The 27,798-nt window shown below is 40.2% G+C and overlaps 1 protein-coding gene across 2 annotated transcripts in view; it reads left to right on the forward strand.

Moving 5' to 3' along the window:
- Positions 1–27,798, forward strand: part of KCNU1 (potassium calcium-activated channel subfamily U member 1) — a 265,469-nt gene that overhangs the window by 138,747 nt on the left and 98,924 nt on the right. Inside the window, exons 5-6 of one of the 2 annotated variants that reach the window (XM_073218915.1) lie at positions 25,528–25,688; positions 26,606–26,697. In XM_073218915.1, coding sequence (XP_073075016.1) covers positions 25,596–25,688; positions 26,606–26,697 — 185 coding nt within the window. In that variant the 5' untranslated portion in view covers positions 25,528–25,595. Of the gene's footprint in view, positions 1–25,527; positions 25,689–26,605; positions 26,698–27,798 lie in introns of those variants that run through there. The other variant, XR_012123910.1, reaches the window with a different exon arrangement.

A 27,798-nucleotide genomic window follows, 5' to 3' on the forward strand; every position in this document is an offset into this window, starting at 1 on the left:
CTCATTGTGGTTTTAATTTGCATTTCTCTGATGACAAGTGATGTGGAGCATCTTTTCATATGTCTGTTGGCCATCTGAATTTCTTCTTTAGAGAACTGTCTGTTCAGCTCCTCTGCCCATTTTTTAATTGGATTATTTGCTTTTTGTTTGTTGAGGTGTGTGAGCTCTTTATATATTTTGGATGTCAACCCTTTATTGGATCTGTCATTTTCGAATATATTCTCCCATACTGTAGGATACCTTTTTGTTCTATTGATGGTGTCCTGTGCTGTACAGAAGCTTTTCAGCTTGATAGAGTCCCATTTGTTCATTTTTGCATTTGTTTCCCTTGCCCAGGGAGAAATATTCAAGAAGAGGTCACTCATGTTTATGTCTAAGATATTTTTGCCTATGTTTTTTTCCTAAGAGTTTTATGGTTTCATGACTTACATTCAAGTCTTTAATCCATTTCAAATTTACTTTTGTGTATGGGGTTAGACAGTGATCCAGTTTCATTCTCTTACATGTAGCTGTCCAGTTTTGCCAGCACCATCTGTTGAAGAGACTGTCATTTCCCCATTGTATGTCCATGGCCCCTTTATCGAATATTAGTTGACCATATAGGTTTGGGTTAATGTTTGGAGTCTCTATTCTGTTCCACTGGTCTGTGGCTCTGTTCTTGTGCCAGTACCAAATTGTCTTGATTACTATGGCTTTGTAGTAGAGCTTGAAGTTGGGGACTGAGATCCCCCCCACTTTATTCTTCCTTCTCAGGATTGCTTTGGCTATTCGGGGTCTTTGGTGTTTCCATATGAATTTTTGAACTATTTGTTCCAGTTCATTGAAGAATGCTGTTGGTAGTTTGATAGGGATTGCATCGAATCTGTATATTGCTTTGGGCAGGATGGCCATTTTAACGATATTAATTCTTCCTAGCCAGGAGCATGGGACGAGTTTCCATTTGTTAGTGACCTCTTTAATTTCTCTTAAGAGTATCTTGTTGTTTTCAGGGTATAGGTCTTTAACTTCCTTGTTTAAGTTTATTCCTAGCTGTTTTATTCTTTTTAATGCTATTGTGAATGGAATTGTCTTCTTGATTTCTCTATTAGTTTATTGTTAGTGTATTGGAAAGCCACAGATTTCTGTGTGTTAAATTTGTATCCTGCAACTTTGCTGAATTCCGATATTAGCTCTAGTAGTTTTGCAGTGGAGTCTTTAGGGTTTTTTATGTACAATATCATGTCATCTGCAAATAGTGACAGTTTGACTTCTTCTTTACCAATCTAGATTCCTTGTATTTCTTTGTTTTGTCTAATTGCCCTGGCTAGCACCTCCAGTACTATGTTGAATAACAATGGAGAGAGTGGCCATCTCTGTCTTGTTCCTGATTGCAGAGGAAAAGCTTTCAGCCTCTCGCTGTTCAGTATGATGTTAGCTGTGGGTTTATCATATATGGCCTTTATTATGTTGAGGTACTTGCCCTCTATACCCATTTTGTTGAGAGTTTTTATCATGAATGGATGTTGAATTTTATCGAATGCTTTTTCAGCATCTATGGAGATGATCATGTGGTTTTTGTCTTTCTTCTTGTTGATGTGGTCAATGATGCTGATGGATTTTTGAATCTTGTACCATCCTTGCATCCCTGGGATGAATCCCACTTGGTCATGGTGTATGATCCTTTTGATGTATTTTTGAATTCTGTTTGCTTATATTTTGTTGAGTATTTTTGCATCTGTGTTCATCAGGGATATTGGTCTGTAGTTTTCTTTTTTGGTGGGGTCTTTGCCTGATTTTGGTGTTAGGGTGATGTTGACTTCATAGATTGAGTTTGGGAGTATTCCTCCTCTTCTGTTTTTTGGAAAACTTTAGGGAGAATGGGTATTATGTCTTCTCTGTACGTCTGATAAAATTCTGAGGTGAATCCATCTGGCCCGGGGGTTTTGTTCTTTGATAGTTTTTTGATCACTGATTCAATTTTGTTGCTGGTAATTGGTCTGTTTAGATTATCTGTTTCTTTCTGGGTCAGTCTTGGAAGGTTGTATTTTTCTCAGAAGTTGTGTATTTCTCCTAGCTTTCCCAGCTTGTTAGCATACAGATTTTCATAGTATTCTCTAATAATTCTTTGTATTTCTGTGGGGTCCGTCGTGATTTTTCCTTTCTCGTTTCTGATTCTGTTGATGTGTGTTGACTCTCTTTTTCTCTTAATAAGTCTGGCTAGAGGCTTATCTATTTTGTTTTTTTTCTCGAAGAACCAGCTCTTGGTTTCATTGATTTTTTTCTGTTGTTTTATTCTTCTCAATTTTTATTTATTTCTTCTCTTATCTTTATTATGTCCCTCCATCTGCTGACCTTAGGCCTCATTTGTTCTTCTTTTTCCAATTTTGATAATTGTGACATTAGATCATTCATTTGGGATTGTTCTTCCTTCTTTAAATATGCCTGGATTCCTATATACTTTCCTTTTAAGACTGCTTTTGCTGTATCCCACAGTAGTTGGGGCTTTGTGTTGTTGTTGTCATTTGTTTCCATATATTGCTGGATCTGCATTTTGATTTGGTCATTCATCCATTGATTATTTAGGAGCGTGTTGTTAAGCCTCCATGTGTTTGTGAGGCTTTTCGCTTTCTTTGTACAATTTATTTCTAGTTTTATACCTTTGTGGTCTGAAAAGTTGGTTGGTATGGTTTCAATCTTTTGGAATTTACTGAGGCTCTTTTTGTGGCCTAGTATGTGGTCTATTCTGGAGAATGTTCCATGTGCACTTGAGAAGAATGTGTATCCTGTTGCTTTTGATTGTAGAGTTCTGTAGATGTCTATTAGGTCCATCTGTTCTAGTGTGTTGTTCAGTGCCTCTGTGTCCTTACTTATTTTCTGTCTGGTGGATCTGTCCTTTGGAGTGAGTGGTGTGTTGAAGTCTCCCAGAATGAATGCATTACATTCTATTTCCTCCTTTAATTCTGTTAGTATTTGTTTTAGATATGTTGGTGCTCCTGTATTGGGTGCACATATATTTATAATGGTTATATCCTCTTGTTGGACTGAGCCCTTTATCATAATGTAATGTCCTTCTTTATCTTTTGTTACTTTCTTTATTTTGAGGTCTATTTTGTCTGATAGTAGTAGTGCAACACTTGCTTTTTTCTCTCTGTTGTTTGCATGAAATATCTTTTTCCATCCCTTGACTTTAAGTCTGTGCATGTCTTTGGGTTTGAGGTGAGTCTCTTGTAAGCAGCATATGGATGGGTCTTGCTTTTTTATCCATTCTATTACTCTGTGTCTTTTGATTGGTGCACTCAGTCCATTTACATTTAGGGTGATTATTGAAAGGTATGTACAGATTGCCATTGCAGGCTTTAAGTTTGTGGTTACCAAAGGTTCAAGGTTAGCTTCTTTACTATCTTACTGTCTAACTTAACTCGCTTATTGAGCTATTATAAACATGGTCTGATGATTCTTTATTTCTCTCCCTTCTTATTCCTTCTCTTCCCTTCTTCATATGTTGGGTGTTTTGTTCTGTGCTCTTTTTAGGAGTGCTCCCATCTAGAGCAGTCCCTGTAAGATGCCCTGTAGAGGTGGTTTGTGGGCTGCAAATTCCCTCAACTTTTGCTTGTCTGGAAATTGTTTAATCCCTCCTTCATATTTAAATGGTAATCATGCTGGATATAGTATCCTTGGTTCAAGGCCCTTCTGTTTCATTGCCTTAAGTATATCGTGCCATTCTCTTCTGGCCTGTAGGGTTTCTGTTGAGAAGTCTGATGATAGCCTGATGGGTTTTCCTTTGTAGGTGACCTTTTTTTTCTCTCTGGCTGCCTTCAGTACTTTGTCCTTGTCTTTGATCTTTGCCATTTTAATTATTATGTGTCTTGGTGTTGTCCTCCTTGGATCCCTTGTCATGGGAATTCTGTGTACCTCTGTGGTCTGAGATGCCATTTCCTCCCCTAGTTTGGGGAAGTTTTCAGCAATTATTTCTTCAAAGACACTTTGTATCCCTTTTTCTCTCTCTTCTTCTTCTGGTACCCCTATAATGCGGATATTGTTCCATTTTGATTGGTCACATAGTTCTCTTAAAATTCTTTCATTCCTGGAGATCCTTTTATCTCTCTCTGCATCAGCTTCTCTGTGTTCCTGTTCTATGTTTTCTAGTCCATTAATGGTCTCTTGCATCTTGTCCATTCTGCTTTGAAGTCCTTCCAGAGCTTGTTTTATTTCTGTATTCTCCCTCTTTAGTTCTTGCATATTTCTCTGCAAGTCCATCAGCATGGTTATGACTTTTGTTTTGAATTCTTTTTCAGGAAGACTGGTTAAATCTATCTCCCCAGGTTCCTTTTCAGGGGAATATGTAGAAGATGTCAAAGCTGTCTGGGTTAGTCTTGTATGGATCAAATTTTTTTGCCTTTTCATGTTGATAGGTGCAGTGGAGTGCTATTGACGCATCTGTCAGCTGGGAGAGTCAAGCCTCTTTCCACTTGGCTCCTGGCCTTTCTTTATTGGGACAACTGAGACCCCTAGTTGCTTGTGTTGGGCAATTGCGTGTAGATTGGCTCTTTGTATCTTGCCCCGCAGGTATGGAGGAAGCTCCCTTGCTGTGGGCGTGACCAGCCTCAGGCTGCTGTTCTGGTATGGTGGGGCCCCGGAGGGGTAATGGATGGGGGGCTGTTTGGCTGTTTACCTCCGTGAGGTCTCAGAGCTGTTTTGCCCAGGGTTCCCTGGAATTTCCAAGCTGCTGGACTGTGACCTGGAATGCTTCCGTCCAGCTGTGGGGTCCTTGTCCCTTTAAGACTTTCAAAAAGCATTCACTTTTCTTTGTCACAGGGGCACCGGCTTTGGGACCCATTCACAGGTCTTACTGTCCTGTTTCACTAGTTTCCAGCACCCCACGCATGCACTGTGTCTGTGCTCTGGTGTGGATGGCTAGCGCTGGGTGTTTAGCAGTCCTGGGCTCACTCTCTCTCCCCTCCCTGACTCCTCTCCTCCTGCCAGGAGCTGGGGTGAGGGGCCTTGGGTTCCGCCAGGCCAGGGCTTGTATCTTACCCCTTTCACCAGGCACTGGGTTCTTGCAGGTGTGGATGTAGTCTGGCTGTTGTCCTGTGTCTTCTGGTCTCTCTTTTAGGATTAGTTGTATTAGTTGTATTTTCAAAAATATATATGTTTTTAGGAGGAGATTCCCACTGTTCTACTCTCACCACCATCTTGGCTCCAGATATATTTTCTTTAGGTGTTTAGGTGACATAAGACAATTCTTCTTTCCCCATAAGCTGTATCTATAAAACTTAAATTTTGAAATAACATTTATCATTCCTTATGGCAATTCATTGTGAAGAGTATAAACTGAGTGGTTAATGGGGCAGTGGATATAAAATTAGATCTGGATTCTGGTTAGTCCCCTGATTCTGTGTCTTCAAATTGGGACACACCCCTGGGCGTGGTTTCCAACAGACTCCCAAAGGGTCAGTGGGTACCATCAGTTCTGAAACTTTCTTGGGTGCTAGTTCCGAAAATGAACCTCCCTAGGGACCCTTCATGCCAGATCTCCTCTCCCAATACCATTTTATTATCTATTTTACAAAGGACAGGTATTATTATTATTACCTCCTCTTGATAATTGTGGAATCTGATGCATAGAGATAGAATGTAGAAAGTATACATGGGGGATAAAAATACTCTGTATAGTTCATTTCAATGGACAAATGAATTGATATATGATTGATATATGAGAATGACTTAACACATTGGAACAGTACATGAGCTAATGATACATATATGCTAATATATATGTATATATGTGCCAAGCATAAATTAAGTATATATGTATTACTGTTATTAATAATTTTGTAAATGAAATACTCAGGGCTTGTATCTAAAAACACAAAAAATGACTAAGATTGATGCTGAACCCTATTCTCAGCAATAAGTAAGACCCTTAAATACATAGAACTGAAAAAATCCATCTCATTTGGATGAATTTTCCTATACTATTTTAGTTTTCGTTTGATAATTATCAGAATTTGTAAAATAGTTATGCTGCTTTAATCAAATGTGTCTGATCAACTGCAATGATAAGTCAGAAGAAAAATCTTTAAATATATTTAGAGACAGGGGTCAGAAAATTTAAATTCCCTTTTAGTCTCTTGCTCCTGTCTTGCTGTTACAGAGTTATTCCCCCATTTCTCCACTTGATTAGTATTTCTTAGAAGTATTTAGCAGTAATTACTGAATCAACATGATAATATATGTTATAAGCTGGATGATTATAAACTCAAGTTTTTGCTAGTTGTCCTGGTGTAATTGTTAGCGGAGTCTGTGTCATCCTTAAAAGTTTTATGTTTGGATAATAAATCATATTGCTCCCTTAGTTTTAAATGAAAACTTTTGTTTTTTAAAACCACAGAACATTTTCCAAGGAAAGGGATCTACCAGAGGGAATGGAACTTTGAAATTCTCCTTGACTGCTCCATAGATTAAACTCCACCTTCTATTAAGAACACTTTTCCCCTCTATCTGCTCCTAGAGAAAAAAAGGGCCGTTTTTCACACCACTTCCCTCTCAAGATGGGCCATGTGCCTCTTTTTGGTCTCATGAAGCCTTGCTGGAGATTTATGTATTTCATTAGACTCATGTTTTAGACATATGGTATCTTTTTTTTAATCCTTCTTAATTTTAGTATGCCGTTTGTTTCCCATTTACTTTAATTCCTTTTCTTTTTCCCCCTTCCAGTCAGTTTTCATTAATGCTGATCCTCTATCACATGCCACCCCACCATTCAGTATGAGAATTGTCTCATAAAGCTTTTCTTTTACTACACCTGCTTCTTTCCCCATCATCCAAAGCCCGCCCCAAGCGTGGGGAAAAGTTGACTGGATGAAAAGTTGACTGAATTTACTGAGAGAAATCCCCAAATTGACATGTTTCCCCTTGGCTGGGGCTGGGAAAGCAAGTTCCAATCCCCAGAGGAAAAAAGGATGAACCGGCAATAGCATTGCGTTGCACTTGGAGAAGCGGATCCTTAAAGGAAAACCGTCCTGGACCCACGCACGGGTCTTCGCGGTGGCGGAGGGCCCCGGGCTCCTCCTGGAGCCTCTGCGCCTGGGCGGAGGCCGGGCCCCCCGGGCCGCTGCCCCCTGTGCTGCACCCTCCGCACCGGCAGCCTGGCCGGGGAGCCCAGTCGGCGTCCAGGCGGCCGCTGTGACTTAGGTGAAAAGAACAACGGAGACCGAAGCCAACAAAGAGGGCTCCGGTCCGTCCCGAAGGAGAGGCAGGGAGGAGCCGAGAGCCAGTGATGACCTCTGGCCCTTTCCCTCCTGGGGGATTCAGAGAGCAGGTGCTGATGGTCGGAACCCACGTGACCAAGGGCATCTGAGGGTTCAGGGCGCTGCAGTATCTCGAGGCAATCTTCCTTTTTCAGTTTTTTTTTGGGGGGGGAAGGACAGAGTCCTTGGATTTTAACATAAATCTGTCCTCTGGCGTCAAAGAGTCCATCCGTCCTGCTAAAAGCAAGCGGAGACAACCACCCGCCCGCCCACTGCCGGCTGGGCCGCCGCTCCGGGCCCTCCAAGGCCGGGGAGTCGCCCAGGCCGCGCGGCTGGGGGCCCGGGGACGAGGGGCGGTGAGCGCCCTGAGCTGGGGACCGGCCCCGCCGGCCAGCTTTCAGTGGTGACGGGGGAGTGGTGTAGCCGGGCTCGATGGCTGCCGGCTCCTGGGCAGAAGCAGCGCGGTGCTTCTCAAACGCCCTTTCCACAGCGGCCCGGGTCTGCGCCGTGAGGTGCCTGACAGGGCGCTGTTTCCTTCCAGATCGCCCCGGGGCCAATGTGCTGATCTCTAGGGCTCCGCACACTGAGCCTATTTATATTGCTGCGGCAGCTCTGAGGAGCTGAGTCTTCCCGAGCTCGCTTCACACTTGCCCCACAGGCAGCTCCGTCCGAGGCTTTGCGGGAACGTCCCCTAGGCGGCGTCCCTGCCTTCCGGACAGCAGGACCACCGCGGCCCCGCTCACCTTGCCCAGCCGCGGCCACAGGACGGCACCGCGCATGCCCAGCGCGGCCTGCATGGCGGCCTGCCGTGCGGGTTGGCGTCCGGTTTCCAGCTTCGGGCCTTGGGTTTGATTTATAAAAATTTTCCCATCGTAGTGCTTCTTGGCCGTATTTCACAGATTTTGGCAAGAAATATTCTTTTACTAAAGCCTAATTCACCATGTTTAAATTTTTAATTTTGTTTTCTTGCTTGATTCATGATCTATTTACAGGAATGTGGTCAGCTTTTATTTTCTTGAAGATAGAGTGTCCATCTTTTCTACCTGCGTAAAATTTATGGTGCAAGAATATCACTGTCTTTATGATCTCTAGTTTATGGAATTTATGGGGAAATTCTGTGTTGCCTAGTACATAATCGATTTTTATTACTACATAATGGACTTTTGAAAGAATATGTATTATACGTTTGATATATAAGTACTATTAATTATGGTATATGTATTTTCCATATCTTTAATTACTGCTGACTGATTGAAAGGGACATGTCGAACGTTTTCATTTACGATTTTATAGTTCCATTGAATATCTTGCATTTCCAGTAGATTTGGCATTATATATTTTAAAGAACATCAATTAATGCATTAAGTTACCTGTTATATCTTCTTGGTTGATAGTGCCTTTTATCAATACAAAATATCCCTTTTTGTCACATTTAGGGTGTTTTCCTTTTTCGGGTTTTTTTTTTTGCTGGCATATTTCAGAATACAATATTAGCATGTGACCCTGCTTTCATTTAATTCATACTTGAGTGGGATGTCTCTGCCCAGCTCTTTCATCAGTCTTTCTTATTTCCTCTTAAGTGTGTTCTTGCAAGTATATAGTTGGATTTTTCTCTTATTGATTAAAGAATACATTACTTTTTAAATTTTCCCAGGGAATTTAATTATTCTCCTTTATGGTGATCTGTTTTATTGGTCTTTATAATATTTAGAGGTTGAATTTGCTGGATAATAGGGCACCGAAATACAGTGGCTTAAACAAACAAATGGGAGGTCTGTTAGTACAGAGAAAATGGACTTTAGATACTCAGCTAAGGGCTCTGCCACAGTCTTAGTTCCCTTTCTTACTGGAGAGGCAGAATTGTGATGGTGATTGTGAATTTTGAGAGACATGGGTTCTCCCACTTCCTAGTGTAATCTTGGGCTAGTTAATTTTTCAAGTTGGATTTTATTCATGTAAATAACCTTCCTTAAAGTGTTATAGGGAGAATTATATGGTAATACATGTAAACCATTCAGAGTATAGTAAGTACTGACCATTGGCTGATGTTTCTATTTATTTGTTACTTTTATTACACCACTTAAAAATTTTATTGCTTTCATTTTTTTTCTTGCATTTTTTGACTTGGATAATTCCATTTTTAATAGAATTAAATAGGCCTATTAGGTAAGTCAAATTCAGATCAAACTTTCCTCTCTGTATTTCTCAATGTATCTCTTCAGGTTTTATATCTATGTCCTCTTGCATGAGACCTTTGGTGTGTTTTTCCTCCACACCACTCCTCCTTCCTTCCAGAAATTGTTGGACTAATCTAAACATTCAGTTCCAGATTGTTATTCTGGTTTTTTGTTTGTTTTTAGTATTATACATCTGGTAAGACTTTTTTCTTAATATTTGCATTAGAGTTAAAATTTCATTAATTTTACCAGTTTTGTTAGGCACCACTTTTTCTTATATGACACTATCTTTCTGAATATTTTTTTCTACTTCCCATATTCATTTGCAAGGGGAAGTGTGGATGGGTGGTATACTTTCTGAACCCTTGAATGTCCAAAAAATTTTTTTTCCCCTTGCTCTTATAAGTAAACAACAATGTGGTTGTGTGTAGAATTCTTGGCTTTTCCTAAAGTCTCTGTAAATGCTGTTCTAATGTCTTCTTGCACTTAGGCTACCTGCTAGATGCTAAGGCTGTTGTGTCTCAGCTCCAAATCCACCCTCTATCCTCTGCTCTGTGATGTGAGGACAGGACTCAGCAGTTACATGTGTCTCTTGTCAGCTGTATTATGCTCAGATTTAGGTTCTGGTATGAAGGAAGCCAGGAAGCCTAGTGCAGAGGAAGGGACGTGCTCCTTCTGTGTTCCCATCTGTTTCCTTTCAGCCTCACCTAATCAGGGGCCTTTCACTCCAGTAGCAGTGCTTGGCTCCTGTTTCCGTTTTTTTCCCAGCACTGCCAGAACCAGGATCACAGTATCTCCTCAGTTCAGAGCATAGCATCGCCAGCCAAACCAGGACTCCTCCTTGACTTCTGAATCCCAATTCCAGAGGGCAGCCCTTCCAAGATGCTGAATGTTAATAATCCTGACCTCCTTTTGTTGATCCCCAACCAGGCCTTGGGGTACAGCTTCTTGCAGTTTTTACCTCTGTTCCCCCATATTCCGTTTTGGCCTTTCCAGTCCTCCAATCCTATAGAACAGGTTTTTAGACGCTCACTAGGAACACTAACTGTAGTTTTTAAAAGGTTAATTACATAGTCTATGTCAACTCTTTCATTATAGGTCATTTCATCTATTTTCTCTGCCTTTTCCTCCTGTTTTCCTTTGCTTCCCATGTCAATGTTCTATTGTCTGCCTGCTAATATTCACAGATGAAGGGTTAGCCTATTCGTAGTGTTCCTTGCTAACTGCGTTGGCCGCTCTTTGTATTCTGAAGACACCCATAACTGACCACCAACTAGATGGGGTTCTAAGCCCCTCTGTGGAAATCAGTTTCAATTTACTGTATGTTTTCCCACAGAGACAAACACTGGGGATAACAGTATGGCCAGCCAGCACCTCCACACAGAAGGCTCTCCCTGGATGAGGGCTCAGGTTCTTCCAAGGTTCTTCTAGAAGAGAAGCATTGCTGACAGCCAAGAGGTCCTCCTCAGCCGCTGCTGGGCCTCAGAGTGTCTCCTCTGGGCGCCCCTGGCTTTGGGGCTCCAGCTACAATCTGCAGTTCAGGGGAAAGGCTTTCTGCTGACCAGCCAGCACTTCTAGACTTGGCCTCTCAACCCCAGAGATGCACAAGGTCCTCCCAGAATCACCTCCCAGCTCTCCCTGATCCACTGAGCAGTGCACACAGGTGGTTAGCACCTGGTACCTTCTCTGGGCTTGGTATATGTTTTCCTGTTATGTATGATTTCTGGATGGTATTCTTTAGGTTTGTGGCATGAGGTTGATATTGTTCTTAGTTTCAGTAAAATGAAAATTTTCTTTTTTTTTTTTTTTGTTAATTTCTATGGTTTGGAAGGCCTGCCTTCATCTTTCTGGAAGCTGATCAGTATACGATGCCTACTTGAAGAATCACTTACGAGATTTAGTAAGAGAGAAACAAATATAATCATATGAAAAGAGAAGAAAGCTATTTATTGATGATTCATGAACTGTTTAGTAATAGTTAATAATGATCAAAAATAAAGATGGATAATTATAAATATTATCAAAAACTTTATATCTGTATATATACATATATATGTATCTCAGCATATATGTATGTTTATATACACATACCCACTCCCAACATTTTTCCTAAGCTTCAGACTACATTTCTAACCACATTTAGATCCACAAACTTAATAATATCTTCACTGATACTAAATTTAGGTGTTTAAATAGAACCTATTGTAAGAGCTGAGACCCCCAAGAAAAGAATATACCAAGCCCAGAGAAGGCACCGGGTGCTAACGACCTGTGTGCACTGCTCAGTGGGTCAGGGAGAGCTGGGAGGTGATTCTGGGAGGACCTGTGCATTTCTCTCGGGTTGAGAGGCAGAATCTGGAAGTGCTGGCTGGTTAGCAGTGGCACTTAGAGAGCAGTGGGAAGAAAATCATTTGAAGCACTTAGCCTCTTACCCAAGCCAATGATGGCCAGGCTGAGTTGGAAATAGAATAAACTCTGTTGTGGCAGAGGTGTGAGAGTGCTTTCCTCCCATGGCAAGCCTAAGGCATATGATCTGAGTATGAATTGAATTAGGAACTCCAAAAAGTAATGCAATGACCCATGAAAGTAAACACTGAACACCTGCCATCCCAGAGTGCCCCACAGTGTGAGCGAGCATAGTGGTCTAACGCCAGTCAAGTCCAGCGTTCCCTGCTCTGACCACCCTTTTCTGTTCACTCACTCACCCTTGACCTGCAGTTCTGGTGAGGCCAGAGGAAGCCTAGTCAGTGGGCAAGTAGGAATAAAAACACAAAGGATTTATAGGAAAGAAACTGACCCCTTCCCCAATGCAGGTAACCTGCCCATGGAACACCTGAGATGAAAGAGAGTCGAGCTTTAATTGTAAATAAAATTCTATTGTACTATTATTAATATTATTAACACTACACTGGATTGAACATGATTAAAAAAAATGGTTTGGAAACTAGAAATAACTGGAAAAATTTTGGTTACCTGAAGTTGGCCTGAAACGTCATGGAGGTTGGGAAAGATTTCATTCAAATGCATTTGAATGGATGAACTTCTGGTTCCATTCCACAAGCTCTGCTTGTTTTACAGACCAGATACACTGGCATGTTAAAAGCACTAATTTTCTTTTGCCTGCATAGCACTTCCCCCCCTGCAAAATCCTGACCATCCTTGGCATAGACATGTTTGGGACTATTTCTTTTACAATATCACGGGCAATTCAAGCCTAAAGTCTTTATCCAGTAGCCCTCAGTTTCTAGTGTGTAATAAAGTGCATAGCACATATTAAGCACTTAGTACTTGTGAGTGAATGAGCGAATAAAAGATAGGATTTCTTGAGATCAGGATGCTTGAGAAGCATCAGGGAGATCAGACTGTTTATTTTGCAGTGTGTGAGAGATAAAATTAGGTTAATTAAATTGGTTGGTATATGTTCACTTATTGAATACCCAGTAAAGGGCCAGTTGTTCTTGAATGAATGGTGACATGAATGAACATGTGAAAAATGGCTACGTATTGTAGGTAGGCAAGTTAGGAATGCAATTTTGTTGGTTTGTATATTCATATGTATTCAATGGTTTGCAAGATACAGTGGATTTGTACATTTGTCCTGTTTTTTTTTGTGTGTCTTTTTCAGATGATTCTTGTTTTTGTACTAAACATTGGATCTTTTATAATCTATTTCATCAACTCTACTGAGTGAGTAATCTCCCTAGTCACCTTTGTCTGCTATAAAAGTAGGTTGTCAGCTAATTTGGAATTTTCTCTCGGAAATAATGCTTAACATACTCTCAAAGATACACACACAAAAAAGGTTGTGTTTAGTTTCCCTCAGGAAACTCTAAACCCAATTCCACAAAAAACGCATGTGTTTTCCTTGCGTCCCATCATCCTGTGGTGCGGGGGGCTGGGTACTGTCCACAGGCCTGTTCTAGAACAGTAGTGTGTGGGACCACCTGCCTCCAGCTGGCCTCCTCCCTGGTCCACTTACAAAGGCTTCATATCCTTCTATTGCAAAGGTGTGGAAGCAGAAGTTCTCTGGTCATCTCAGAGTTTCTTACAGGTTTCAAACAACTTGGGATGGACTTGAGAAAGGAAAATGCTAGGCCTGACCTGAGATAAATGAGCAAATTGTTATCTGCTCTTCTCTGAAGACATTCCCTTCTTTTGTGCCAAAAAGTTAGGACAGTTTCTTGGACACAACCCAGTCTAACCTGTAGTCCATGCTGATCCTCTGGGAATTAATTGGATTTCCAGCTGAAGCAAATTGGGATGACAGGGCCACAAAAGTCAAGCAACTTTAGAGATTCCAGGGAAACTAGTCATCTTTGTTTTGTGAATTCCTTACTGATGTTTTTGGAAATTTCCTTTGCATTTGGTTTGCATCAGTACATTTGATGTGGGGTAGCTTTTATCAGAGAAGCCAGAATGTCCTGGGTAGATGGTCTTGCAAACCAGAGCAAGTCCCATAGTCTCTATATACCTGGATCCTCCTGATAGTACAGAAATAAAACCAATCAACTCTATGAAAGAAAGAGCAGGCTCTTTTCCTGTTAATGTCAGCTCCAGACCCAGCCTAGTGGTAGTTTTGTTCATGTATTACCTCTTCTCTCAAGAGAATAGTTTCCTTGAGATGTGAACTTAAGTGTCTGGATTGACCGTTCATGGGGAATAAAGAGAAAATTGCCCACCTTTCCCCTGTGTTTAGTTCTATATTGACACAGCTTTTAAACTGCACATCTCTACAAACTGTCCTTTCTTTTCCAGCTCTGTGAGAAGCTGTTCTTCATACCAAGACAAAACCATCCCTATTGATTTGGCTTTCAACGCTTTTTTCAGTTTCTGTTTTGGGTTGAGAGTAAGTACCTATTGAGAGTGGAGGCAAACAGGCACACACAACAGGTGCACACACAGAGATGTGCATCTGTACCTTAGTTACACAATCTGCCTGTGACTCAGGCTCTAAAGCAAGGGAGTCTGTGCCTTAAATTGTTGAATGTATAATGGAACTCTCTCTCTTGAACCTGTAACTGAAAACTGGGCCCAGAATTCCAACACAAATGAAAATGATTCCTTTATCAAATAGCATCACCCTGTCACGCTGTCATCCTTATTGGCTTCCCACCTACCATTGAGAAAGCTTTTCTAATAATTGCAAGCTAGCAAGCCTGAATAACAAGTCTTTGAAAATGCCATCGGTTCCAGTGGAAGCATATGTGTCATGAAACTATATAAAGTAATTTTATCTCTTTGTCTCATTTTTGTTACACTTTTATTAACTCACCCTTTCAGTCCATAGACATTTAGTGAGGACACACCCTAGATCTCGATTTCAATGTGTTTTATTAACCCCATGTTTGTGGGAGACTGTATATATAGACACATACTTGTATGAATGTATATATATAAATATATGCATAAATACATATATTCACACACAGAATATATATGGTATGTATTTTTATGACCTTCCTTCAAAACTTGCTCTGACCGCACTGACCATCAAAATTTTTTCTTTATAGCAAACTTTCCCTTTTGGAAATATTTGCTTTCTTAATCTAGATAGGGAACCTCATAAACACAGCACTTGGCCTGCCAATCTTCTAGATAGCTGTTACCTTTTCCCTTGAAGACCGCACTAAATCATGTATCTTCATTGTTTACAAATAGGGGGTTTTACCTATGTAATTATATATATGTATATATCTGACAGCTCTAGTTAATAGCAAGAAGGCCCAAAAAGTGTTTATTCTGAAGTGTGAGAGTTAAGGTCTGGCAAATAAAGTGGGTTCATATTCATTTACTGAACACCCATGAAAGGTACACTCTCCATATAAATACTAGATGTATGTATGCATCTATATACAAACATAGTAGTCTACATAGCTATTTAAATATGTATGTGTATATGTACATATATATGTATGTATATAGTAGATGAGATCAGAGCTTCAGCCAATGAATGGACTGAAGTTGAATGAAGCCACCCTTGTGTTAATTTTTGCATTCTTGGGGGTAACAGAATTTACAATCTTTTGTTTTCATTTCATAGTTTTTAGCAGCTGATGACAAGATCATGTTCTGGTTGGAGGTGAATTCAATTGTAGACATCCTCACCATCCCACCAACCTTTATTTCTTATTAGCTGAAGAGTAATTAGCTAGGTAAGTGTGTTGTAATCAGGAGCAATCTCTGGAAAAGCCTCAACATTCATTCGTAAGTACCCTTCATTTTCCTTTAGAGCCTCAATGTCACTTAAAATATCCCTCACTGTGCTTGTATGGTGTTGTAATATATTTTCAGGGCTCTTTCTTCTTAACCTCAGTACCTAGTGATATGCCCGCTGAGCAGCAGGTTTCAGTGGTGGTTTATTGTTTATAGATTGGCTCTTCCACAGCCCCACCACCCCAGCCTGCTGCAGCGTTTTGATGCTGGGATCCCACACGGACTGGGAGAGATGACAAGCCTCCCCTTGGTCTTTAAAAGCTATAAATCATCATAGCTGTGACATGTTTGAGATATATTTAATTAGTAATTTCATCTTTAAGGTGGATGTATTGGCAGTGCATGGATGTTATGTAGCTTTTATCAGTTTTTATGTAACTTTTTATTTATTTATTTATTTAATTGTTTTATTTTGTATCATTAATCTACAATTACAAGAAGAACATTATGTTTACTAGGATCCCCACTTCACCAAGTCCCCCACACATACGCCTTCACAGTCACTGTCCATCTGCGTAGTAAGATGCTGTAAAATCACTACTTGTCTTCTCTGTGTTGCACAGCCCTCCCTGTGCCCCCCACACACTGTACATGCTAATCGTAATGCTATCTTTCTTTTTCCCTGCCCTTATGCCTCATTTCCCACCCATCCTCCCCAGTCCCTTTCCTTTTGGTACCTGTTAGTCCATTCTTGGGTTCTGTGATTCTTTTGCTGTTTTGTTCCTTCAGTTTTCTTTTGCTCTTATACTCCACATATGAGTGAAATCATTTGGTACTTGTCTTTCTCTGCCTGGCTTATTTCACTGAGCATAATACCCTCTACCTCCATCCATGTTGTTGCGAATGGTAGGATCTGTTTTTTTCTTATGGCTGCGTAATATTCCATTGTGTATATGTACCACATCTTCTTTATCCATTCATCTACTGATGGACATTTAGGTTGCTTCCACTTCTTGGCTATTGTAAACAGTGCAGCGATAAACATAGGGGTACATCTGTCTTTTTCAAACTGGACTGCTGCATTCTTAGGGTAAATTCCTAGAAGTGGAATTCCTGGGTCAAATGGTATTTCTATTTTGAGCATTCTGAGGAACCTCCATACTGCTTTCCATAATGGTTGAACTACTTTACATTCCCACCAGCAGTGTAGGAGGGTTCCCCTTTCTCCACAACCTCGCCAACATTTGTTGTAGTTTGTCTTTTCGATGATGGCAATCCTTACTGGTGTGAGGTGATATCTCATTGTGGTTTTAATTTGCATTTCTCTGATGATTAGCGATGTGGAGCATCTTTTCATGTGTCTGTTGGCCATCTGGATTACTTCTTTAGAGAACTGTCTATTCAGCTCCTCTGCCCATTTTTTAATTGGATTATTTGCTTTTTGTTTGTTGAGGTGTGTGAGCTCTTTATATATTTTGGATGTCAGTCCTTTATCAGATCTGTCATTTATGAATATATTCTCCCATACTGTAGGATACCTTTTTGTTCTATTGATGGTGTCCTTTGCGGTACAGAAGCTTTTTAGCTTGATATAGTCCCACTTGTTCATTTTTGCCTTTGTTTCCCTTGCCCGGGGAGATATGTTCATGAAGTAGCCACTCATGTTTATGTCCATGAGATTTTTGCCTATGTTTTTTTCTAAGAGTTTTATGGTTTCATGACTTACATTCAAGTCTTTGATCCATTTCGAATTTACTTTTGTGTATGGGGTTAGACAGTGATCCAGTTTCATTCTCTTACATGTAGCTGTCCAGTTTTGCCAGCACCATCTGTTGAAGAGACTGTCATTTCCCCATTGTATGTCCATGGCTCCTTTATCGTATATTAATTGGCCATATACGTTTGGGTTAATGTCTGGAGTCTCTATTCTGTTCCACTGGTCTGTGGCTCTGTTCTTGTGCCAGTACCAAATTGTCTTGATTGCTGTGGCTTTGTAGGAGAGCTTGAAGTTGGGGAGCGAGATCCGCCCCACTTTTTTCTTCCTTCTCAGGATTGCTTTGGCTATTTGGGGTCTTTGGTGGTTCCATATGAATTTTTGAACTATTTGTTTCAGTTCATTGAAGAATGCTGTTGGTAATTTGATAGGGTTTGCATCAAATCTGTATATTGCTTTGGGCAGGATGGCCATTTTGACGATATTAATTCTTCCTAGCCAGGAGCATGGGACGAGTTTCCATTTGTTAGTGACCTCTTTAATTTCTCTTAAGAGTGTCTTGTTGTTTTCAGGGTATAGGTCTTTCACTTCCTTGGTTAGGTTTATTCCTAGGTATTTTATTCTTTTTGATGCTATTGTGAATGGAATTGTTTTCCTGATTTCTCTTTCTATTAGTTCATTGTTTGTATAGGAAAGCTACAGATTTCTGTGTGTTAAATTTGTATCCTGCAACTTTGCTGAATTCTGATATTCTAGTAGTTTTGCAGTGGAGTCTTTAGGGTTTTTTATGTACAATATCATGTCATCTGCAAATAGTGACAGTTTTGACTTCTTCTTTACCAATCTGGATTCCTTGTATTTCTTTGTTTTGTCTGATTGCTGTGGCTAGGACCTCCAGTACTATGTTGAATAACAGTGGGGAGAGTGAGCATCCCTGTCTTGTTCCCGATCTCAGAGGAAAAGCTTTCAGCCTCTCGCTGTTCAGTATGATGTTAGCTGTGGGTTTATCATATATGGCCTTTATTATGTTGAGGTCCTTGCATCCCTGGGATGAATCCCACTTGGTCATGGTGTATGATCCTCTTTATGTGTTTTTGAATTCGGTTTGCTAATATTTTGTTGAGTATTTTTGCATCTGTGTTCATCAGGGATATTGGTCTGTAGTTTTCTTTTTTGGTGGGGTCTTTGCCTCATTTTGGTATTGGGGTAATGTTGACTTCATAGAATGAGTTTGGGAGTATTCCCTCCTCTTCTATTCTTTGGAAAACTTTAAGGAGAATGGGTATTATGTTTTCTCTGTACGTCTGATAAAATTCTGAGGTAATGGGTATTATGTCTTCTCTGTACGTCTGATAAAATTCCGAGGTAAATCCATCTGGCCTGGGGGTTTTGTTCTTGGGTAGTTTTTTGATCACTGATTCAATTTCGGTGCTGGTAATTGGTCTGTTTAGATTTTCTGTTTCTTTCTGAGTCAGTCTTGGAAGCTTGTATTTTTCTAGGAAGTTGTCCATTTCTCCTAGGTTTTCCAGCTTGTCAGCATATAGGTTTTCATAGTATTCTCTAATAATTCTTTGTATTTCTGTGGAGTCTGTTGTGATTTTTCCTTTCTCGTTTCTGATTCTGTTGATGTGTGTTGACTCTCCTTTTCTCTTAATAAGTCTGGCTAGAGGCTTATCTATTTTGTTTATTTTCTCGAAGAACCAGCTCTTGGTTTCATTGATTTTTTCTATTGTTTTATTCTTCTCAATTTTATTTATTTCTTCTCTGATCTTTATTATATCCCTCCATCTGCTGACCTTAGGCCTCATTTGTTCTTCTTTTTCCAATTTTGATAATTGTGACATTAGATATTCATTTGGGATTGTTCTTCCTTCTTTAAATGTCTGAATTGCTATATACATTCCTCTTAAGACTGCTTTTGCTGCGTCCAACAGATATTGGGGCTTTGTGTTGTTGTTGTCATTTGTTTCCATATATTGCTGGATCTCCATTTTAATTTGGTTGTTGATCCATTGATTATTTAGTAGCATGTTGTTAAGCCTCCATGTGTTTGTGAGCCTTTTTGCTTTCTTTGTACAATTTATTTCTAGTTTTATACCTTTGTGGTCTGAAAAGTTGGTTGGTAGGATTTCAATCTTTTGGAATTTACTGGGGCTCTTTTTTTGGCCTAGTATGTGGTCTATTCTGGAGAATGTTCCATGTGCACTTGAGAAGAATGTGTATCCTGTTGCTTTTGGTTGTAGAGTTCTATCGATGTCTATTAGGTCCATCTGTTCTAGTGTGTTGTTCAGTGCCTCTGTGTCCTTACTTACTTTCTGTCTGGTGGATCTGTCCTTTGGAGTGAGTGGTGTGTTAAAGTCTCCCAAAATGAATGCATTGCTTTCTATTTCCTCCTTTAATTCTGTTAGTGTTTTTTTCACATATGTTGGTGCTCCTGTATTGGGTGCATATATTTTTATAATGGTTATGTTCTCTTGTTGTTCTGAGCCCTTTATCATTATGTAATATCCTTCTTTATCTGTTGTTACTTTCTTTATTTTGAGGTCTATTTTCTCTGATACTAGTATTGCAACACCTGCTTTTTTCTCTCTGTTGTTTGCATGAAATATCTTTTTCCATCCCTTGACTTTAAGTCTGTGCATGTCTTTGGGTTTGAGGTGAGTCTCTTGTAAGCATCATATGGATGGGTCTTGCTTTTTTATCCATTCTATTACTCTGTGTCTTTTGATTGGTGCATTCAGTCCATGTACATTTAGAGTGATTATTGAAAGATATGTACTTATATTGCCATTTCAGGCTTTAGATTCGTGGTTACCAAAGGTTCAAGGTTAGCTTGTTTGCTATGTTACTGTCTAACTTAACTCGCTTATTAATCTATTATAAACACAGTCTGATGATTATTTCTCTCCCTTCTTATTCCTCCTCCTCTATTCTTCATATGTTGGGTGTTTTGTTCTGTGCTGTTTTTAGGAGTGCTCCCATCTAGAGCAGTCCCTGTAAGATGCCCTGTAGAGGTGGTTTGTGGGCAGCAAATTCCCTCAACTTTTGCTTGTCTGGGAATTGTTTAATCCCTCCTTCATATTTAAATGATCATCGTGCTGGATACAGTATCCTCGGTTCAAGGCCCTTCTGTTCCATTCCATTAAATATGTCATGCCATTCTCTTCTGACCTGTAAGGTTTCTGTTGAGAAGTCTGATGATAGCCTGATGGGTTTCCCTTTGTAGTGACCTTTTTTCTCTCTCTGGCTGCCTTCAATACTCTGTCCTTGTCCTTGATCTTTGCCATTTTAATTATTATGTGTCTTGGTGTTGTCCTCTTTGGGTCCCATCTCTCGAGAGTTCTGTGTAACTCCATAGACTGAGCAACTATTTCCTCCCCCAGTTTGGGGAAGTTCTCAGCAATTACTTATTCAAAGACACTTTCTATCCCTTTTTCTCTCTCTTCTTCCTCTGGTACCCCTATAATGCAGATATTGTTCCTTTTGGATTGGTCACACAGTTCTCTTAATATTGTTTCATTCCTGGAGATCCTTTTATCTCTCTCTGTGTCAGCTTCTATGCTTTCCGGTTCTCTGGTTTCTATTCCATCAATGGCCTCTTGCATCTTATCCATTCTGCTTATAAATCCTTCCAAAGTTTGTTTCACTTCTGTAATCTCCTCCGGAACATCTGTAATCTCCCTCTGTACATCTGTAATCTCCCTCCAGACTTCATCCCTTAGCTCTTGCATATTTCTCTGCAGCTCTGTCAGCATGTTTATGATTTTTATTTTGAATTCTTTTTCAAGGAGACTGGTTCTCTGCAGATCCTCTCTCAGGTGTTGTCTGAACTCTCTTGGACTGGACTAAATTTTTTTGCCTTTTCATGGTGATAGTGGTGGCTGTAGTCAGGTTGCGGGTGTGTCAGCTGGGAGAAGAAAGTCCTTTCCTGCTTGCTGGATGCCTTGCCCTTTTCTGCTGCCTGTGTCGGTTACCTGCACTCCTGGAGCAGCCACCAGGTTAATCACCTAAGCTGCTGTGTGTGGGGTCTCTGTCAGAGCAGCTCGGAGCCCTGCGGGGAGTGGCAGTCACAGCAGGTGTGCTCCTCCATAATAGCGGTGCCCCTGCTGGGTGGCTGTGTGCCAGCAGCGGCCTTTGCTTCTGTCCCGGGCCGCTGTGCATTTGGCTGGGATTCCGGTCTGTTGCTGGGAGCGTGCCTGCTCCTTCTGGCTCCACAGCAGGTGTGCGGGGCTCTCCTGCATGGGCCTCTACTGGGCTCCTCTGGCTCCAGTGCCGCTGGTGTGTGCGAGCCGTACCCGAGGTGTTCGGTTGCTGCCACTGTGGGCTCGCACAAGCCTGTCCTGGTCTCCTCTGGCGCCGTTGGCACACATGATTTTGCTCACGGTCCCTTCTGGCGCAGCCACCCCCAGAACACGCAAACACTCTCCCACTTCTGGGCCAGTGTGTCAGGGTCCGTGCCAGTTGGAGGAACGATAAAAGCAGGGGAGTTATGGGTAAAGAGTTGCTGAGTCGCAAAGGGGAGTTTTGGGACTTTCTTAGTTCTGAAGTCCTGTATATGTAGGTACCTCCTGCCAAGGAAAGGTTAGATCTTATCTCACATAATCAGGGACATAATAAAGGATTTCGGTAATAAGAAACTCCTGGACTTACTGCTTGAGGACATTTGAGGAGCAGTCATTATTAAATGCAGAAATTGAAATGGGATGTTTAAAACCTGAAGAGGCCTTGGAGAAAGGTGACCAAAGTCCTTTCATTTGAGTCCTCCCCTCAAAATTTATTAAAACAATAAGGAAAAGAAGTTTTAAAACCATCTTCAGTCCATAAAGAAACATGTCAAACACCAAGTGCAAGCTATGATGTGAACCTTCAAAAAATCTGAGGGCGACCACATGCCTCCTCCGCAGTCAAGCAGAAGAGAGATTCCATGGATACAAGGGTCACTGTGAGTGGCAAAGGTGGATCCCTGGATCTGCAGGGATGGACCTCGGCACCTGGGCGTCCCTGGGAGAAGCAGGCGTCAGCGTCCCTGTGGAGACCGATTGGCCATCACAGAGGTAGAGGACACGAACGGCTGTGGCCATGACAACAGGACTTGTTTGCCTTCCGGTGAGTGAGGGACTCTGAGGCTGAATGTGGACTATACGTGTATTTCATTGGACTTAATTATGTTTTCCTTTTTTTCTTTTCTATTTTCTTATTGCTTGATAACTTTTTTGGAGAGCTCACATAAAAAACGAATTTCTGGATTCTTTGAGAAAACACAAGGTTCTGACAGCCCACTCTCCCAAGGCCACCCCCAGCCATAGTCGAAAACTTGCTGTTCCCCAGTGAATAGCATGCACTTCTGGGCTGCACATGATCTCCACTAGGCTCACTTGAATCGTTTAAGTCTTTTGTGTAGCTCTTCTAAGCATGTGAACATGTGCCCTGGTTGGGCCTCCAGCCACTCAGGCGAGGAGACTTCTAGCCAGGGTGCGTACAGAGAAAGGAGGAGAAGCAACCAGTTGAGCAAAAAAAAAAAAAAAAAAAGAGTAGATTTTCTAGAGAGGATATTTGAAATGACAAACCATAATAAAACCTGATCGTCTCAACTCACCATCTTTCCACACTCACACTGTCCTTCGGCTAAAAGCAAATACCATTCAAAGATGAATATTGACCAAAAAGTAATCCATATGGTGCCTGTATTTAAATTCTGCCAAAAATAGTAAGGGCATAATGGTGGAGAGCAGAGAAATATAACAATAGTTATGTGATAGTTATAAGAACAATTACAAGATGATTTGCCCAAGGGAAAAAAGGAAGAGTTAAAAAAGAAAAAAACCCTCCATATTTGAGAAAACATACAAATGAAAAGGCTTTAAACCATTAAAAATAACTCAAACAGAATACATAAGGTTTTAAATAAAAGATTATAGAGGTGTAGCAGGAGTTGGAAAAGGTGCTGAAAGATATGAGAAAAAGAAGCAAAAAGCATTCTAAAGCTGAAAACCACAGCAAAGATAACCAAAATGTAATAAATGTGACAGAAACATGCTCAGAAGTATGGTAGGCAGGACCAAGGCAAAAAATACTGCCAGGAGAAAGAACAAATTCTTAAGAAACAGGAAAAATGGGTGATGTCTATTCAAGGAACCATAAAGTTAGTGTTGTTCCTGAAGAAAAGGACCCAATAAACGGCCCCAGCAAAGTGTTTTAAAATAAAGTCTTGAGTCTGTGGGCTAAATAGTTTGCTGTATTGCAGGAAAAATAATCCTAAATTATTTACTGCAACCATTTGGAGCAGTCACTGACCTTCAAGGATCAGGAGCGAATCCAAGTAGAACAAAGCAAAGTCTGTATGAAGGGGACAGAATGAAACGAGCCTCAGAGTTTTTGGCAACATCTATCAAATACCAGAAGTTGACAGAGCTGTGTCCGTGAAGTTTGTATGAAGAGAAGTGTAACCTGACCTGTCATTTTAAGCATGCAAGGGAAAATAGAGCCCATGTGAGCCCTTCTTAAAAATGTGTCTTAATGATAAAATCCAGCCACATAGGAGATGAATCCTGGTTAAGAATTCAAGAATGAGGAAATCCCCCTAAAAAGTGGTGGTGGTGATGACTGAATGAATTTAAAACAGAATAAAGACAAAATAAGGGAATTATAGGTATAGACCGGGACAAACATGTACAATGTAAAATAATAAGGCTGATACAAATAATGGGAGGTAAATGAAGAAGGGAGACTATCCTCATTCCCTGAAGTTGAGACATAAAGTTTAAAAACATAACATTTCAGTTCTGAAATACAGAGTGAAAAACAGATAATTCAGTTTCTAAACGTTGGTCCGTAGTCCTTTATCCTAACTCGTATTTCCCATGTGGGACTGATGGGTGAGAGGAAGAGCAGAGGGGACCAGCAGACGAGCAAGAGGCTGCCAGCTCTTAGGAGGGTTTCAACCACTCAAGTAACACTCCCAGAGAGAGTGAGGCTTCTTTCAGGTGGGAATAAATTTGGTTTTAGTTTATACAACATGTTATGCAAGGGTATGATTGAATCCCTATCCTGAGATTTTAAAAGACACTGTAAAGTCTTAGCTTAAAGGAAACTGTCCCAAGCAACTCTGGTACACCTGAAAAAAAGAAAAAACATAAATACATATGGTTTAAATCTGTGTGATTTAAACTTGGTTTTGTTATAGTACACTGATCTCAGAAAATAGTGAAGACTCCAGAAGTCCGCGGAAGCAGATTAATATAATAGACTTTGCAACAAAGTCCACTCCCAGCCATGGGAGTTAAGTGTAGACATGCAGTCTCTTTATCTGGAGGGGGCAGTGTAGGAATCCATCCTCTTAAGATGCTCCTCTAACTTAAGAAAGGGTCAGCCCTTGGCACATCTCTGAAAAAGTGATCAAATTTACCTGAGCAAACTATAGTATTTCTAAGTTCCATTCCAGTTGCTAACAACAGAACAAAAAATTTAGTCTCCCCAGCCGTCTCTAGCCTTTGATCATTTTTGTGCTAAATATAGAAATGGAAACATCTAGGAACTATGTAAGCGATTTGAAAAAAAATGTCTAAAAGTGGAAAAAACAAAGGGAAATTTTATATAATGCATTTAATTGTTCTATATGACATATTTTATAAGTTTATATATACTATAAAGTACAGTGTCATTGCCTTACTCTTTTTATTTAATATAAAAATGGTAATCTGACAAATTTAGTTTCTGTAAAATGTAAAGTCTTAGAAGGAAAATCAGAAAAATATTTTTCAGGTCTTTTCTTTAAATCACTGAAAAGATTTTTGTGGGGGTGGGGAGAAATAACTTGTTTGCTTTTTCTTAGACACTAGTATTCACAAGCTTAAGCTCATTTTAGTGCCTGTCTCCTTAGTGATAATCATAAATTGCTGAAAACTGACAATGAATGAATAATAATCGCTCAATCTGAGAGCCTTTGGAATTCCATGGCTCCAGGATGCAATGATGTGCCCACATGGAAAAAGATACCAGGCAGCCAGTCCCCCATGGAACATTCCAGATGTGGGCTCAAGCCACATTCCCCCTCAGATTTCAGCAATAATCACAATGAAGGAAAACAAGACTTAACAATCACTGCAAACCCTTTGCAGCAACATAGGAATCATTTCATATTTCATGTGGATTGAATTAAGCGAAACTTAATTAATCCAACATTTTGCCTATTATCTGTAAACTTTCACTTGGCTTCCATTCAGAGACCTTTTCTAAGTCTTCTGTCTTTGAACAGGTGGAAAATTCTGGCTCAAAGGTAGAAATTCACAGAACATAACGTATTTTGAGTCCATTTACCTGGTCATGGCAACAGCGTCAACTGTTGACTTTGGAGATGTGGTGGCCAAGACATGCCTAGGATGGACCTTCATCATTTTCTTCACCCTGGGGAGTTTGGTAAAGAATATTTTTAATATCTTTAGATACTAACCAAAGCTATAAAAACCAAAGCACACAGTTAATGGTGAGAAATAGCAATATAGGTTTGAAAGTGAATGTTGCACTATTCAGAGTAAGTGTCAAATGAAAATGAAGATACGTTGATCCCATATTTTGCAAACTCCATCCCCTGGAGGAAATTATGTAATTGCTTGATTGTCAGGGAAGAGGATGGTAGTCAAAGGAAAGCAGATTTTCCTTATTTGGCTCTACATTGACTTGAACAACCCTATCTATATTCCTTCATCTTTTGCCATCAAATTAAAATCTTTCTTCCAAAGAAGGGCATTTGAGATATGATCTGAAGAACACTGCATTCTTTCCAGCCTAGATGAGTAAGCTCTCCAAACCAGATGAGTGAGCATCTGTGCTTGATTTAGGAGTGTGTCCCAGACAGAGGAAGCCTCCTTTTCTCATAGTGACTTCAATTTCAGTTCCTTAAAAACCTTAGCAGACTTCTTGCTCCACCCTTCTGATGTTCCCCTGTCCACCTTGGAAAATTCCCCCATTTCACTCATTTTCCCTTAACCCTGCTCTGTTCCATATGCTTTACTTCCTCCAAGGCCGTGAATAGTATCAATCAGAGAATCCAAAGCACAGATAGCGACGAGGGAACAAAGCGGGCAGGGAGGTTGCCTTGCTGCTTGACTTTGCTTTCATTGTTCAGAATGCTGAAAAGCGTTTTATTGCATTTTAACAAAATGCAAAGGCTGAAGTAAGGAAGAGAAATGACCTGCCTTTTAAAACACGGTTCAAAGCCATGCACCTTCTAGAGGAGAGAAGTTTTATGTACCTTCTTTCTCCTTTGTAATCTCAGTTTTGGAGGATCCTTGGGAAGGAATAAGGCCTCAGGTTTTATTTGTTGATCATTTTAGATACTGTTTGCAAACTACGTCCTTGAAATGGTGGAACTTTTTGCCAACAAGAGAAAATACACCAGTTCCTATAAAGTGGTCAAAGGGAAGAAGTAAGTAGCTTTCAAGTCTAATTTCTATAGTTTGAGATAGACCACTAGTCTCCTATCTCTTTCTAAACACCTATTACCTGGCATCAGTGAATATACTGGCAAGGCCCTCCATTCAGGAAAGAGAGTTATGCTAGAATAAATGCCCTAAGAAGATGATATGTGCTAATTGATACAAACTATAGATGAAACATAAGGGGAGTAAATGAACTAAAATGGTGGATAATGTCATTCACTGTGAAATATTGATTGTGGCAATATTTCTATATTCTTTATTGCTAGTTTTCTCTTATAGCCATTACTGGTTGTCTGGTTAATTTATGGCTAACTTTATATAATGGACCAACTTAAAGCCATGGTTTGAATATAAAATAATTACTTCAAGTCAATTGTCTCACAAAAATTCCCCTCAGTGTTCTGGGCTCATTAATGGTAGAGGTAATTCTTGAGTGAGGAGCGATTTTAGCCTCTGTAGCACTCCTACAGCTTTTTGTTCCCAGGAGGGAAATGGAGTAGGACTTGTTTGTACCTTATTTCTCTGTAGACATATGTTACATCAGTTTGCATTGTGGGTTTTCACTTATAAGAAAAAGAGAGTGGTCTTAAATTTGAAGTGTTTCTTTCTTTTTTTTCCCCCACCTAAGCTCCATCTACTGTAAAGGAAAGAGGCACAAAGGATACTCCCTTGGAGTATCCTCTTAACTGCATGAAATTAGATAAAACCAAGACTGACCTAGGAGTTTTAAGAGGAAAGTTAAACAACAATAAAAACACTAATAATGATACAAATAAAAAACAATTACGGAAAACAGTGAAATAAACTAGATAAGCCAAAGTCAGACCCAATTCATCTCAGGAAATGGCTATAGGATACATGCTAGATTAGCCATTAAAGGTCTAGAAAATTCAAGTTTAACTTAGGCTAAAACTATGGTTTCAGTTTCCTCTAATAAAAAATGGAAAAATAGATTCTTTATATTAAGCCTGAGGGAACTGATGTCTGTTTTTCACTGTGAAAGTTAGAATTTTTGCATAGATTTTTGCTCTAGGTGTTTCTCCACTGGACTCACTCTTTTGTAACTACTAGGTAACTTTAGATGTGAA

This window comes from Manis javanica, chromosome 12 (genome assembly GCF_040802235.1).
Source record: "Manis javanica isolate MJ-LG chromosome 12, MJ_LKY, whole genome shotgun sequence".
NCBI classification, from domain to species: domain Eukaryota; kingdom Metazoa; phylum Chordata; class Mammalia; order Pholidota; family Manidae; genus Manis; species Manis javanica.